Source organism: Dama dama, chromosome 19 (assembly GCF_033118175.1).
Source record: "Dama dama isolate Ldn47 chromosome 19, ASM3311817v1, whole genome shotgun sequence".
Taxonomy (NCBI): Eukaryota; Metazoa; Chordata; class Mammalia; order Artiodactyla; family Cervidae; genus Dama; species Dama dama.
This window is the reverse complement of record NC_083699.1, coordinates 66,599,641-66,615,101: the sequence shown is the minus strand read 5'-3', so window position 1 is coordinate 66,615,101 and position 15,461 is coordinate 66,599,641. Positions and strand designations below refer to the sequence as shown.

At 41.0% G+C, this 15,461-nt stretch overlaps 1 protein-coding gene across 1 annotated transcript in view; it reads right to left on the bottom strand.

Moving 5' to 3' along the window:
• Positions 1-15,461, bottom strand: part of COL6A5 (collagen type VI alpha 5 chain) — a 153,254-nt gene that overhangs the window by 61,318 nt on the left and 76,475 nt on the right. Inside the window, exons 26-33 of the mRNA XM_061167296.1 lie at positions 14,551-14,601; positions 14,219-14,254; positions 11,951-12,013; positions 9,607-9,669; positions 7,415-7,450; positions 7,256-7,292; positions 4,290-4,301; positions 1,529-2,016 (exon numbers count right to left, since the gene is read on the bottom strand). Coding sequence (XP_061023279.1) covers positions 1,529-2,016; positions 4,290-4,301; positions 7,256-7,292; positions 7,415-7,450; positions 9,607-9,669; positions 11,951-12,013; positions 14,219-14,254; positions 14,551-14,601 — 786 coding nt within the window. The remainder of the gene's footprint in view (positions 1-1,528; positions 2,017-4,289; positions 4,302-7,255; positions 7,293-7,414; positions 7,451-9,606; positions 9,670-11,950; positions 12,014-14,218; positions 14,255-14,550; positions 14,602-15,461) is intronic.

Genomic DNA, 15,461 nt, shown 5'->3' with positions numbered 1-15,461 from the left:
GTATTTTGAAATATTTATAATCATTCCAGCCTTATATTTAGAAAGTAGCTACTAAATTTCTACTCTCTAATTTTTATGAAACTGGATGCTTTGGTACAATTTTGTATTGATCGTGCTGCTCCCCTGTGTTAAACATTAAATGCCTATCCCTTTTCCAGTGGATCTTCCTGACCCAGGAATCGAACTGGGGTCTCCTGCATTGCAGGTGGATTCTTTACCAACTGAGCTATCAGGGAAGCCCAAAACATTAATTGCAACCCTGGTGAATCAAGGAAGTTTATTCATAGGAGTCAGTCACATGCTCTTCATGCATTTGTTCATTCAACAAATATTCATTGAGTGCATACAATGTTAAATAGGTACTATTCTAGGTGCTGGGGATACAGAAATAGACAAAGCAGATGATCCCTCTACCCTGTATTCCAGTGGGAGGACACATACCATAAGAAAACAAATAAATAAATAATCTATATTGGGAGGTAATATTTTTATAAAAATACTTTAACTTCCTACAATTCTTTCTGTCAGGATCTACTGTGACTCTATGGCTCCTATTTTCAAAAATAATTGTGTTTTTCTTATGAGCAGATTAAATATCTTCATGTTATGGAGGACTTTTCTTTTTATAGTAGAAATATATGTATTTGTGGGCTTCCCAGTTGGCACTAGTGAAGAAGAACCCGTCTGCCAATGCAGGACATGTGAGAGATGTGGGTTTGATCCCTGGGTCAGGAAGATTCCCTGGAGAAGGACATGGCAACCCACTCCAGTATTCTTGCCTGGAGAATCCCATGGGCAGAGGAGCCTGATGGGCTATGGTTCATAGGGTCACAAAGAGTTGGACACAACTAAAGCAAATTAGCATGTACTCACACATGTGGATTTGTGTAAAATAGATCCTTATAATCTCTTGGGCAACATAATGGCTTCCCCCAGCTTCAGAAGCATATATTTCATGGTTAATATGAACATATTTTATAACAGTAGAACAGTAGATGGAGAAGTTCTTATGTTTGGTGGGAGAAAGAGGGAAGCACAGATCCCATGAGAATCTGTGAATCCAAAAGGGACAGAACTCCTCTTGGGAAAAAGGTTCATACACATCGTAGTTTTACACAACATTAAGGGTTCAAAGGTCCCTTAAACTTCACCCATCACAGGTTAAGACCAGTTGCTCAATGAGACACAGCCAAGAGATGGCAGATTTGAGAAGTACTAGATCAGCAGAAAACCGACAGTCCTCTCTATCAGACAAACTCAAGCTCAAAGCTTGATTGAGCCACTTAGTAACTGTACAAAATGGGAGAAGTCACTCAACAATCTAGGACTCAGTTTCTCGATTTTTAAATGGAGATAACATGCATTCAGTTCCGTGTTTACTAGAAATTGGATTTCAAGGACTCTGCAACAAGACAGCTATGAAAATTGTACAGGGGATCAAGGGGCCATTTGATTCCTACTCCCCAGTATTCCTATTCTGCCAGTACCAGTATCTAAAAACAAAGACATTGCCAAGGGAGGTACTTACCCCAAAAGCCTCATCGAGGTAAACCTTCTCATTAAAAGCGAAGACTACAGGACTGATATCCAAGGCGCTAAACTCCATGGTGGCCGTGATGATGGATGACCTACTTGCAGCTTGTCCGTTGCTAAAAAACACAGCAACTCTCTGCACATTGGCTCCCGCAGACGTCCGCTTAAAGATGTTCCGAGCCACAAACCTCATCGCATTCCCAATGTCTCGGACTTCCCCGGAGTTTTGATATTTTATTTGGGAGAGTAGCTGAAGAAGCTGCTTCTTGTTATGGTAGTCAGACCCACGGATGAGGTAGCCAGTGCCCGAGTTGTAGGAAACCACAACAACTCTTGCTCCCACAGGGCAATTACTTTCCCTGACGTGAAGGTCGCTGACAATAGAAGTGATGATGTCCCTCATTTCATTAAATCTCTGCTCTGTGATATCGTTGGACTGGTCCAGGGCAAATACCAGCTCTGTTGGATACACAGGACACTTTTCTACAAAAATGAGAGTCAGAAGCGTTAAGTTGTTTCACTGGGTCAGAAGGCTTTCCAATTCCACTTACTCCAGTGAGACAGTTGACACTGAGGTCTGGGAAAACGCAGCTGTCACATCAAATCTAGAATCAGAGCTATCCACGTGTAAAGGGGGGGAAGGATTCTGCTTTGTTAGCCTAAAGTGTTACCTAAATGCGGAGTAGTGATATCTGGCAATATAATGCTCAGACTTCACCATCTACCATCTGTCTTCTATTTAAAAAGAAACTGGAAGGAGTGTTTGGGCTGATGGAATTACCCTGTATCCTGACTGTGGTGATGATTACATGAATCACGCCTGTGTAAAAACTGGACAAAAGAGCAAATTTCTCTCTATTGAAAATTTTAAAAGGAAACTATTGGTTTTTAGAAAATCTGAAAGCTTATTCTCTTAAAACAAAACAAAAAAAACTTCAGAAATGACCTAGTAATAATGATAAAGTCAGTTGGAAGATTTTCATCCATTTATGTGGCAAATATCTGAGTATTCATCATGTGAAATGCAGGGTAACATGCCCTGTGAGATACACGTGGAGATGAACAAACACAGGTCTACCTTCGAGGAACTTGTCTCCGGAGGATCATGATATTGAAAGGTAGACAGTGATCATTATTCGTCTTGGGGATTATTCTTCAGAGGACAAAGAGGCTGTTTCTAGGGAGAGGGGATTTCAGGGGCTTTGGGATGACAGCCAGGGTGGCAGAAGGAAGGGGCAGCATAGTGGTCCACAGCAGACCTGCATTGAGCTGTCTGTAATCCCCAACTCAGTCCTAATGGTTTGATAATAACTGCACTTTGGGAATTTCACAGGGAATCTCCTCTATGATTATACATAAAGGCCTTGTTAAAGTCTGGACACAGGAAGAGAAAAAGAAATTATTTAAAAATTAGCCAACCCTCCATGTACACAGGCTGTTTTACTCTCCCCAATCTGGCTTACTCCCAAAGCACATTAAAGTATCCCATCTCCCAGCTGCTATTCTCAGTAATAGAAATAGAGGAGAAAGTGTTGATATCAAGACTGTGTTTTGAATCAAGACATTTTACTGTGAAGAAATTTTATGAAACCCAACAATGAAAAAGAAAATGAGATAAATGATGTCTTGTTTCTTTTTCAGTTGCAAAGTCGTGTCTGACTCTGCAACCTCATGGACTGTAGCACACAGTTCTTAACCTTATAGTAAAAATGCTTAACAAAATGGTAGATAGGCATCTTCATAGATGATGCATCATCACAGATATCCCCAGAAGGCACTACCAATTTCCATTTATTTTTCATCTCTCCCTTTCTTAGTGCCAGCATGGTCCCTGATAAATTTAATTCAAATCCATGAAATTTTATTGAGCTCTTAGACATCAGAGTTTGGGGGGATTAAAGGGAATGGCACCAAACTTTGGGATGAGCTCAAAGACCCTGTTCATCTATCTCAACAGGCCGCTAGGAGACGAGGAGGTCTTGGAGTTGATCTAACTGGTTTCAGGGGCAACGTCCTCTGAGGGGTCACTGAACACCAGCTCCTGTTGATGCCCTGGAAGATCCTCCTCTGTCCTCCGGGTCAGGCTGACAAGCGGGGAACACGTGGAGATGAGAGGTGTGAATGGAGGACAAATGGAAGAAAGGAATCATCACCTATCCAAGGTGCCAGTGTCCACAGACTTAGCAGCAGATGGAGCAACAGAATGTGGTCAGACACCTGGCCTTGCCCTGAACTGCTCAGCAGCGCAGAACCTACCCCATGAAGGAAAGGAGTTGGAAACTGTGGCAGGACTTGGAAAGAACAGCTTGCGAAGGGGCTGGGGACCAGGTTGTCAGCATTGTATAGTCAGGTCCAAACATGACGTGTACAGTTACAGTCATAATATGTGTCTACCAAGAAGTTAGAAATCCCTTTTCTCATGGGGATGAGAGTATTTTTTCCTTTATGAAGTGCTTATTCAAATATTTAGCCCATTTATCTTTACTCTTATTTTATTATTTTTTGAAGTGTAGTTGATGTACAATGTCGTGTTCGTTTCAGGCATACAGCAAAGTGATTCATTTATACATCGATATATAAATATATATATCCAGATTCTTTTCCCTTATAGGTTATTATAAAATACTGAACAGAGTTCTCTGTACTATACAGTGTCTTTGTTGGTTATCTGTCTGATATACAGCAGTGTGTATATGGGCTTGTCAGAATGCAGGAAGTAGTTCAGCAAGAAACATAATATGGTTAAGAATACTCACCTTTCCAACAAGCTATAAAAAGGAGAGAGAGAGAAAGAGTCTGTTACATTTTTGAAACTCAGACTAAAAATAACCCCCAAAACAAAATTTCAACAAAACTTAGTATTCTGTTTAGCTCTTATTGCAAATGAAGCTAATTCCTAATCACAGGAGGTCAAGGTTAAAAGTGAGAGGAGGATGGACACAGAATTCTACTATTTTATGGATCTTCCTGATCTTTCTTCCTTTCGAGCCCCGGCCAGCAGACATTAGCAGAACTCTGGTTGAAATTTTAATCACTGGTCACTTGTTTTAGAAACAGAACAGGTGAGCCTCTGATCAAATGGCATGATAGCTAAAATTAAATTTGTTTTGTCTCTCTTTTTACAGCCTTCTGAGAACCGTTCAGCAAGGCAGGACTAAAATATGGGGTCTTCTTGTCTTCCTTGATGAACACCTTGGGTACCTCCTATTTTTCTGCAGAACTGTGGGGATTTCCAAATGAATTTTGTCTCTGCTTAAAAAAAAAAAAGAACAAAACAAACACAGCTCCTGTGTTTGACTGATCTCTGTATTCAGACAGAAGGAACCAAGGCTTTCTTCTGAGCATCTGGTTTCTCCAAATGATTTGCTTGGTAAGTGTGAGATGAATCAGGGGGAATACTGGTAAATCTTTAAGTACAAGCCTAACAATTTCCCTGCTCCTTTTACTCAACACCCTGGAAGCGAATGATCACTCCAAGACACTAAAAGACTTTACTAGCCCTGGCAACAACCCAGCTGTCAGCCGGCAGGCCCACGGCCCGCACCCCCTCAAGTCAATCCTATGAGCACGTTTGTTTGTCTTTATCCTGCAGCTGCTGAGATGCTGAGGGTCAGCAGAGGGCACACAGGCCCCACCGCCTCCTCTGCATCTCCGGGCCTGAAATAGATTCCTTTTTCTGACTGAGAAGTCCCATTGGTTAACCTCCAGCCCAGCTGCGACGCTAGAAACACAGACTCTAGGAACAAACACTTTTGTCTGGTTTCAGTCTGGCAAAGCTGCATGACTTTGGAGATACTACTTGACTTCTTTCAGTGTGTTTCCTGTTTTATATTTAGTTTTTCCTGAAAGTCCAGTTTATTATGTCTCTTCTTCTAACACTCTGATTACTAGGGCCCTCCTATGTTATTCCAACCACCGCTTTCTCCCCCCGTTCTCCACAGCCTTCCAGATCTTATTTCATTCTGGGGGAAGGTGCCACCCACTAGCCCAGGGCCCAGGCCCTCATCCTGGTGTGGCTAGAGCTGTCCTAGGGCTGAAGAACAACCCCGATGGAGCAGGATTCCAACCTTGCGGGCCCTTGGGTGTCAGCCATCAAGGAAGGCCATCTGAATTAGCTCCAAATGTCTTTTTCCCCATCTCAGTTATGCATTCTGTAGCTCATGGTCTGGTTACAAACCCTGCCCACTCCCTCCCCACCACCAAACTTCCTGACTAACTCCTTCCATGCAGTGTTGGGAAGTGCCCTTCAAAGCCCAAATCCTCCAAGGCAGGCGCTCACCTCCCCACCCCTTCTCCCTCTCAGGTCGTCCTTGATTGGGTCACACACCCTTCTCTCCACAGTGGCTCTCCGCTTGTTCTCTCCCTGAGCCCAGGGCTGGTTCTCACCTCCTCACCGTGCCGGAGAGCCTTTCAGCTCTCCAGGGACATCTTTGACATGGGTTCCCTGCCCCGCCCCACCCAACACCTCACTTTGGAGTTCTCTCCATTGGCTGATTGCGGCCTTTCCCCAAGCTGCCCACACTTGGCAGGACTCCCTGCAATGCCGGTTTTCTGGGGTTAGGTCCACTGGTTTCCATGTCTGTCTCTCAAGTTGCACATTCTTGGGAATCTCATCCATCCCTGAGGCTCTATGGACATTAGTGACTCCAGCTTTCTGAGTTTCTTCCTTGATTCTCACCTTTAGAGGACTCTATTTCATCAGCTGCCTGTAGATCATTTCAGTTTAGGGTCTGCATAGCATTCCTTTCCCTCTGAAATGTGGAAACTCGTCACCTCTTCCTACTAATCTATTTTCCTCACAATTCTTCCTGTCTGTTCATCCACGGTGGTACCAAACCTCTCCCCATCTGGCCTTACGGTATTTTAAACTTGATTCTGTTGTTGGTCCTTGCTGGCCATACACCTGCAATGACTACATTTTTATCTAATCTCCTTCAGTAAGTCTCTCGGATTTTCCATTCCTCTGATTGTGATTGTGTAGCATGACTATAAACCACAGTGGAAACACAAAGAAAGAAAAACCACATACAAGTCTACCACCCTAACATAATACATGGCTACATTTCCCCAATTTCTCTTCTTATATTTGTTTCTAGTGTGGGGTGTGTGTGTGTGTGTGTGTGTGTGTGTGTGTGTGTGTGTGTAGGGGTTTCCCTGGGGCTCAGTGGGAAAGAATCTGCCTGCCAATGCAGGAGACTTGGATTTAATTTCTGAACTAGGGAGATCTCCTTGAGAAGGAAATGGCAGCCCACTCCAGTATTCTTGCCTGGGAAATCCCATGGACAGAGGGGCCTGGTGGGCCTCAGTCCACTGGGTCGCAAAAAGTCGGACACAGGACATGACTGAGCAAGCAAACAGCAACAGCATATATATCACCTCAAACCGCCACGTTCATCCCTTTCACATCATGCCCTCCAGGCCTTAGTACATAACTGCTATCCTAGTGTGAGCTGAGTCACACACCTTTTGAGTTGGTCACATCGTATTTCACAGGCGTGTTTTCTCTCCCTCTAGAAAGTACACCTCTGAGCTAAGGCACGTGTCTTTTCCTTCCACCTTTGTCATGAGCTGTTCCCGCAGCAGGGACTCACAGCAAGCCTGCTGCTGAGGACATGGGGCTTCTCCACCAGCGAGTCCAGCCTACTGATTCCGCACCCCCGCACGGCTTTCGTCCCAAGTGCCCCCACCAAGCACCGATGCCCTAAGACACACAGATACTCACGACTGCGGTCCCGCATGAACTGGATTAGAGCACATTGCTGTAAGTGGAAAAGGAGAGAGGAAAAAAAGAAACATGAGCACGGTGACTTCCAAGTGGCCATATTCATTTCCCAGGGAACGGGTTGCATTTTTTTGTGTACGTGAATAATGAGATACATACAGAATATATGGGCTGCCCTGCCATCCCTTTAGGGCCCTAGGAAAACAAACACAGAGCAAGTTATTAGTAGAAGAACTGGAGTCTTCAACGCTATTTCCTGACACACACCAAGAGTATAAACCTTTCTGTTTCAGCATTTGATCAATTAAGCTAATATCTACCTGGATTGAACTGAATTATTTTTCTAGGATGACAAGAAGGAAAGAAACAAAAGTATTTCTTAAAGATATATGTACTGCAGATAGAACATTTAGAAGGCATTTCTCATAAGAATAGTTAAAATTACAAGCAGTAAGCTTCCCAAGAAATAGCATGAAGGAGAGACATTTACTGAAGTATATTTAAATTTCTGGCAGCAGCACACAGCCACCCCATATGTGAAGAAGGCAATTACATAGCAGAATGGACGCTACACGGAAGGAGAGCATGCAAACTAAGCCCGTAAATACTGAAAGGTGTTGGATGGAAGGAGTACAGATAATCAGGCGAGATGAGTCAAGGAAGGCTCCTAAACACACCCAGCCACTTTTCTTGACACTGTGAGTTTTTCTCTTTCCCTCTTTTAATTTCTTTTATGAGGATCAGCCTTCTTCTTGGCATTTGGTTCTTAATGTGTTTGCACATAGGAATCCCTCTGGGCAGCTGGTGAAAGCTAGGATGCTGGCTTCAGAAAATGTTATCACATGTTTATGACTGCTATGCAATTTCACTGACTCTCCCGCCAGAAGCTCAACTACTGACGTCAGTGAAAGAACCTCTTTCTAAATGATAACCTGAGCACCCATCCATCCATCCATCCATCCATCCATCCATCCATCCACCCAATGAACAGCTAAACATCTGCTGAGGCCTGAGGTACCCCTCTGCATGCTGCTACTGTTAACCAGAAATGTGATGGCATCCATGATCTTACCCTCTGGGGGCATATTTTCTTCCTGATCCAAATCAGGAAATATGCCTCTCACTAAAAGCTGCAGAATCTCATTCTTCCCTTTACAAGTGACAGCAGGAAACAGAAAAGAATGCACGGCCCTTTAAACAGAAGGAGGAACAGTTTCCAACTAATGAACAGGATAGACAGCCCACATCCTACAGAAGGTCAGACGGTAGACAGTAGGTCCCGAAAGACTGAGTTTAAGAATAACTTGGAGCAACTTCTTCAGGAGAAGCTAAGGGCCACAGGCCTGAGACAGAGAAGCCACAGTCTAGCTCAACACGGCCAAACACAAGAGCAGGAAGACGTGGGACCCCCAGGGCGAGCTCCAGAATCTGGAAAGGAGACCAGTCCAGATTGACCCAGGAACTCGATTCTCACCCACGTGCCTAAGAATAGTCACTAGTTCCTTCATGCAAAAGAAAAGATTATATCAGAGTATCCTTTACTCTCGTTGATTCTCATTCTATTACAGACTCAGTTTTCCATGAAAGATGCATTTTTTTTTTCTTTATAAAGTGGCAAGTTAAAGAACACCTCCAGGTAGTCAGAAAACAATCACACTGCACAAAACAAGAGTAAGCAGTTGCTTCTCTCCTTCACACACTGCTTTCTGCACCTCACACACGAAACAGGCAGGGGCAACATTTAGCTCTTACTTGACTGTTCTGTTTAGGAGGGGAGAAACAGGTTAATAAGTCATCACAGTAAAACAAAAGGCACTAACATAGAGATGTGGACATCTTGCCATGAGAGATGTGCCTGGCTCTGCTCAGGAATGCTTCTAGAGGGAACTGAATCCCTCATAATTCAATCACAGAGCAAAGTGGCAATTTTACCTCCAAATCTCTTTAGCATTGAAATCATGAGTTCAGGAAAGTAACAACAGTGGCTTGGGAAACTCTTATCAACTTGTCAGGACACCTTAATGAAGCTTATGCAATTCTATCTCTATTTTAAAGCCTCAGTAAAAATTAACAGTCCTAGCTCATATTTGTATTGAAATTTTATAGTTTACAAAGAACATTCACAGTTGATTATCTGAGCCTCACAGCTACCTTTTGAGGTGGTTCAAACAGGACACATCATTACCATCTTAGAAGGAAACAAATAGGCCCAGGGATGCATCCAAGGGCACCCAGGCAGCAAGAAACAGAACTTGGACTTGAACCCAATGTTTCTGACTTTACGTTCTGTGCCCGTTCCATTGGGCATCCTAGGAAGCCGCACGGTACTTAGTACTCATGAGTGTACTCACTCTCCGTCCAGGAGGTCCTTGGCGTCCTGGAGAGCCTTTTTCACCTTTCAAGCCTACCGTGAGCTGCAGGTAGAAATATACATGAGTTTCCACATCTTCTATCCATGGGGACTCCCTCAGCCTTAATGAGACCTTATAATTGCTTTTAAAAATTTAGAAAAAGCAAACAATAGTTCAAGTCAAGCAAGTTCCTTACTTTTAGCATAAATAGCCATCCTTTTTACTCATAGAACTCAGAGAAAAACTAACTTTTCCAACAGTTCATTGTTAGTGTATAGAAATGCAACTTATTTTTATATGTTGATTTTGTATCCTGCAACTTTACTGACTTTATTAGTTCTAGCATTTTTTTGGTGAAGTCTTTAAGATTTTCTATCTATAAGATCATATCACTGCAAATAGACACTTCTACTTCTTCCCTTTCATTAGAAGGACTTTTATTTCCCTTTCTTGTGTAATCCCTCTAGCTAGGACTTCCAGTACTATGTTGAATAGGGTAGAGAAAGTGGACACCTTTGTCTTGTACCTGGTCCTAGCAGGAAAGTTTTCAACCTTTCATTGTCGAGTGTGATGTTAGTTGCAGATTTTTTGTATGTATTGTATTGACGTACATTTCTTCTATACCTAATTTGTTAAGAGTTCTTATACAGAAAAGATGTTGAATTTTGTCAAATGTTTTTTCAGCATTTATTGAGATGATTATATAATTTTTATCTTTAATTCTAAATAGCCATTCTTTGGTTCAGTTCAGTTCAGTTGCTCAGTTGTGTCCGATCTTTGCGACCCCATGGACTGCAGCATGCCAGGCTTCCCTTCACCAAATCCTGGAGCTTGCTCAAACTCATGTCCATTGAGTCAGTAACATCATCCTACCATCTCATTCTCTGCTGTCCCCTTCTCTTCCTGCCTTCAATCTTTCCCAGCACTGGGGTCTTTTCAAATCAATCAGTTCTTCGCATCAGGTGGCCAAAGTATTGGAGCTTCAGCATCAGTCCTTCCAATGAATATTCAGGACTGATTTCCTTTAGGATTGACTGGTTTGATCTCTTTGCAGTCCAAGGGACTCTCAAGAGTTTTCTCCAACACCACAGTTTAAAAGCATCAAATATTCGGCACTCAGTTTTCTTTATAGTCCAACTCTCACACCCATACATGACTATTGGAAAAACCATAGCCTTGACTAGACAGACCTTTGGTGACAAAGTAATGTCTCTGCTTTTTAATATGCTGTCTAGGTTGGTCATAGCTTTTCTTCCAAGGAGCAAGCATCTTTTAATTTCATGGCTGCAATCACCTTCTGCAGTGAGTTTGGAGCCCCCAGAAATAAAGTCTATCACTGTTTCCATTGTTTTCCCATCTATTTGCCATGAAGTGATGGGACCGGATGCCATGATCTTAGTTTTTTGAGTGTTGAGTTTTAAGCCAAGTTTTTCACTCCTCTCTTTCACTTTCATCAAGAGACTCTTTAAATAGCCATTCTTAATAACTGGTAAACATCCATTTCCTTCTTAGCCTCTTCATCTAGTGAAGAGGCACTGGCTGTGCATTTAAATCTAAATCAATCATAAGCTAGAATTAGCATTTTAAAAAGCAAATATACTAGAGCATGTGGAGAGCTAATAAAACCTACCATCTGCAAAGGATCAAACAAGAAAATAATTTCCCACATTCATTACGACATGGGTTGGCTGTATCATTCCCCATAATTCAAGGTAATGGATATAGATGCTAATGAAAAATATCCAACCAGATGTAAATTGCATCTACTCAATTGCATCTCTTTCACAATGCTAATGACCATTGATATAACACTCAATTTTAAAATGAAAGGATGCTTGTCTCAGCATTTTGTTTTTCAACAACTATAACACTCTGCACTTTGCTATTAGAACATCTCAACAGACTTGCTTAAAATGAACACCTCAAGGGACCATGACTCTGGAACCAGAATTGTCAGAGAATGCTCCAGGACACAGTGGGAAGATGTCAGCTTCATGCTTCATTTCCACTCACAGGGTTAATATCCTGGGCTTTAATATACGTCTTAGAAAAGACTGGAAGACACTGGCATTTATTGGAACAGCTTATTATCAATCTGCAAAAACTTAAAATAGTTCAGATTCATGCAACCATAGAATTTTGGAGCTCAAAGGGACTTTTGGTGTCATTAACTCTCATGTTACAGCAATAGAAACCTTGAAAAGTTGTGTTGAAGATCACACAGCTAGGAAGTGGCATTTCAGATGACCCTGGGTTGGATTGATAATCCACATTTATAATTATAATATAAAGGCCAGAATCTTCAAAGAAATATTTATTATTTCTGCAATTATAGACCACTTACGGTTAATCCCCTAAATCCTTTTGGTCCAGGCCCACCAGGAATTCCAGGATCACCAGCATCACCCTAAAGAGTCAAATATAAGAAATCAAGATGTTAAAATGCTTGCTATGATAAAATGAAAATAATTCTCTCCAAACCAAAACCTAATTGATTTTGTAACTATATCACATACTAAACATTAAATGTCTCTCTTCTTATAATTTAGAACTAAGTCTAAATGATACACTTAGATATTCCCCAAACTATTTTAATTGTCTGAGAACACAAATATTTATGCATAAATATCAATCCAATGGCTAGTCCATCAGTTACTAAAAATACCTAAAGAGAATTGCTTGAAAATCAAGGAAAACATATGGGGTACTGACTTTATAAAGTACTAAACGATGAATTACTTCCTAAATTTCTGAGTTATTTCTCAAAAAGTTAAAGGTAAAAACAAATTTATTCTGACTTGGGTGGAAAACTAATTTAGCACTTGATCAATAAGCTAATTTCACATTTATCTGTAAATTGAAATGTGCTAATTTTCTCTTTATCAGCAAATTAGAAAATTGGTCCTTTACAATGAGAACTCCTATTCTAAAAGTTATTTATGTAGTCCCTTCTTGTACCCTTCTCCACCTAGAAAAGAATCTCTTTTGGTAATTCATCAATTAAAACCACTTTTAAGGGGACTCAAAACTTGGCTATTTTCTTTTACTGAGGTTGAGTCAGTTTGCTCAGACATTCTATTTTTTCACCCATATTTTCCATCAATGATTGGAAGCCACTCTTCTAGACAGGATAATTTTATTTATTTATTTGACTTTTTATTGAAGTATAGAAGTATAGTTGATTTATGATGTTAGTTTCAGGTGTATAGCACAGTGATTCAGTGATACACATACACACACATATATATATTCTTTTTCAGATTCCGTTTCCTTAAAAATTTTTACAAAATATTGAGTATAGTTCCCTGTACTATACAGCTGGTTATCTGTTTTATATATAGTAGAGTGTGGAGAATCCCATGGACAGAGGAGCCTGGTAGGCTACAGTCCTTGGGGTTGCTAAGAGTCAGACACAACTGAGCGACTTCACTTTCACTTTTCACTTTCCACTTTCCTGTATTGGAGAAGGAAATGGCAACCCACTTCAGTATTCTTGCCTGGAGAATCCCAGGGATGGGGGAGCCTGGTGGTCTGCCATCTATGGGGTCACACAGAGTCGGACACGACTGAAGTGACTTAGTGGCAGCAGCAGCAGGAGAACATATATATTAATCCCAAACTAATTTATCCCTCCCCAACTTACCCCTTTGGTAATCACACATTTGTTTTCTGTGTCTGTAGGTTTATTTTGTAAATAAGTTCATTTGCAAGATTTTTAAAAGAATTCTTATCACAGAATTCCAATGTATAGAATATATATAACCTGAATTAAAATGGAAGGGGCATCTGGTCATAGCCCTTGGAGGTCAAATTCAGGCTGATAGGCAATGAGGAATTCTAGAAGATGTTTGATCAAGAAAGTAACATAACAAAGCTATACCTTGGAAAAAACAGGTGACAATAGTGTTTTGAACTAACTGAGGTTAAATTTGAAAGTAGGAAACCAATGAGAAGACTCTTGTAGTCTTTCAGGCAAGAGGAAGTGAAGCTATGCAGATGAGGGCAAAGAACAATAGCAGATGCCAAGAGTTTTGCATGAGATCACCAGGGTAGAGAAATCAAGAAAAAGACAACAGAAGTACAGAACAGACTTTTGAACTCTGTGGGAGAACGTGAGGGTGGGATGTTTCGAAAGAATAGCATGTATATTATCTATGGTGAAACAGATCACCAGACCAGGTGGGATGCATGAGACAAGTGCTCGGGCCTGGTGCATTGGGAAGACCCAGAGGAATCGGGTGGAGAGGGAGGTGGGAGGGGGGATCGGGATGGGGAATACGTGTAAATCTATGGCTGATTCATATCAATGTATGACAAAACCCACTGAAAAAATAAATAAATAAAGGAAAAAAAGAAAAAGACAAAGGAGTGAACTTGAGAGGGTACCTAGAGGTAGGGTTTCAAGACAAGGAATATCAGGCAGTGAAGGACATCTTTTCCAATTTAAGGATTCATAGGGGTTAAGTATGGTCCTTTTTTTCATGAAGCTCAGGTAACCAATTATCCTGCTTTTTTTTTTTTTTTCTGTTTCATTCAGATCCACTGACTTATCTTACTTCTCATGTAGAAGGTCAAGATCACAGTAAATTTGACAAGTTCATGTGCACCATACCTTTTGGCCCATATCTCCAGGGAATCCTCTTGAACCCTGCAATTTTCAGCAGATAAATAAATCAACACACCATTTCTGCAGTATAATCATTTCTTCTATTATTAAGTTTGATGGTTAAGAATATGCTTGCAATGCAAGAGACCTGGGTTTGGTCCCTGAGTCGGGAAGATCCCCTGGAGAAAGGAATGGCAACCTACTCCAGTATTCTTGCCTGGAGAATTCTATGGATAGAGAAGCTGGTGGGCTACAGTCCATGGGGTCTCAAAGAGTTGGACACAAGTGAGAGACTAACACTTTCACCAATTAAAGAAATAATTGTTTTCCATATTTACCTTGACTCCTTTTCGTCCCACAGGACCATAACCTGGGATGCCATAATCACCCTGTGAACAAATCAGTTTATTTCAGTTCCTTAAAAGTGAAAATTAATTGTAACTTATACTGAGGAGATTATAGTGTCAGGGGCAAAGCCCTGGGGACTTCCAGGTGGAGGGAGCCTGACAACCTTGAACTCTTAAAATATGCATGTTGCTTAGTTTTCTGCACTTCCTGGTATGGCCCTGGTACTTTACCAGTCAGCTCTGCTTTTCAGACATTGCAGGAGGCAGAGGGATGGCCATTTAGACTGACGGATCAGTAGTGGTTACTTTCTTGGAAAATTAAGAGCTAGTCCAAAGAACACTGGGTGAGGAATTCCTCAAAGAAGAATTATAAATGACCAGTAAACATATGGAAAAGTATTATCCTCACTAGTAACCAAAGAAATGCAATTTGAAACAGCAACGAGATAAAATTGGTAAAGATGAAGAAAAAAAAAAAGGACAATGCCTATTGTTGGTATGTATGCCTTGAAGTGAATACTTTTCCTGAATAACAATTCATACCTTGTTTGATTTTTCCTAAGGGCATGTTGCAATAGGGTTTAAAGCCTTAATTAAATATGTACATATTCCTTGACCTAGCTATGCTACTTCTAGAAATTCCTATGTAGAAATTAATTATGGCTTCATCCAAAAACTTAGTTACATACAAGAATGTTCATTGCTGTGCTATTTAAGACAGTGAAAAACTGAAAGTAAACTGAATATACAGTAATAAGAAATTGGTCAAATGAGCTAAGGTACATATATTCAGTAGAATATTTTGAAGCTACTAAAAGCAACATTGAGGGGAAAATGTAATGACTTGAAAATATGTTCATGATACAGTGTTAATAGGGAAAAATAGAAGTTTTTTCAGTATC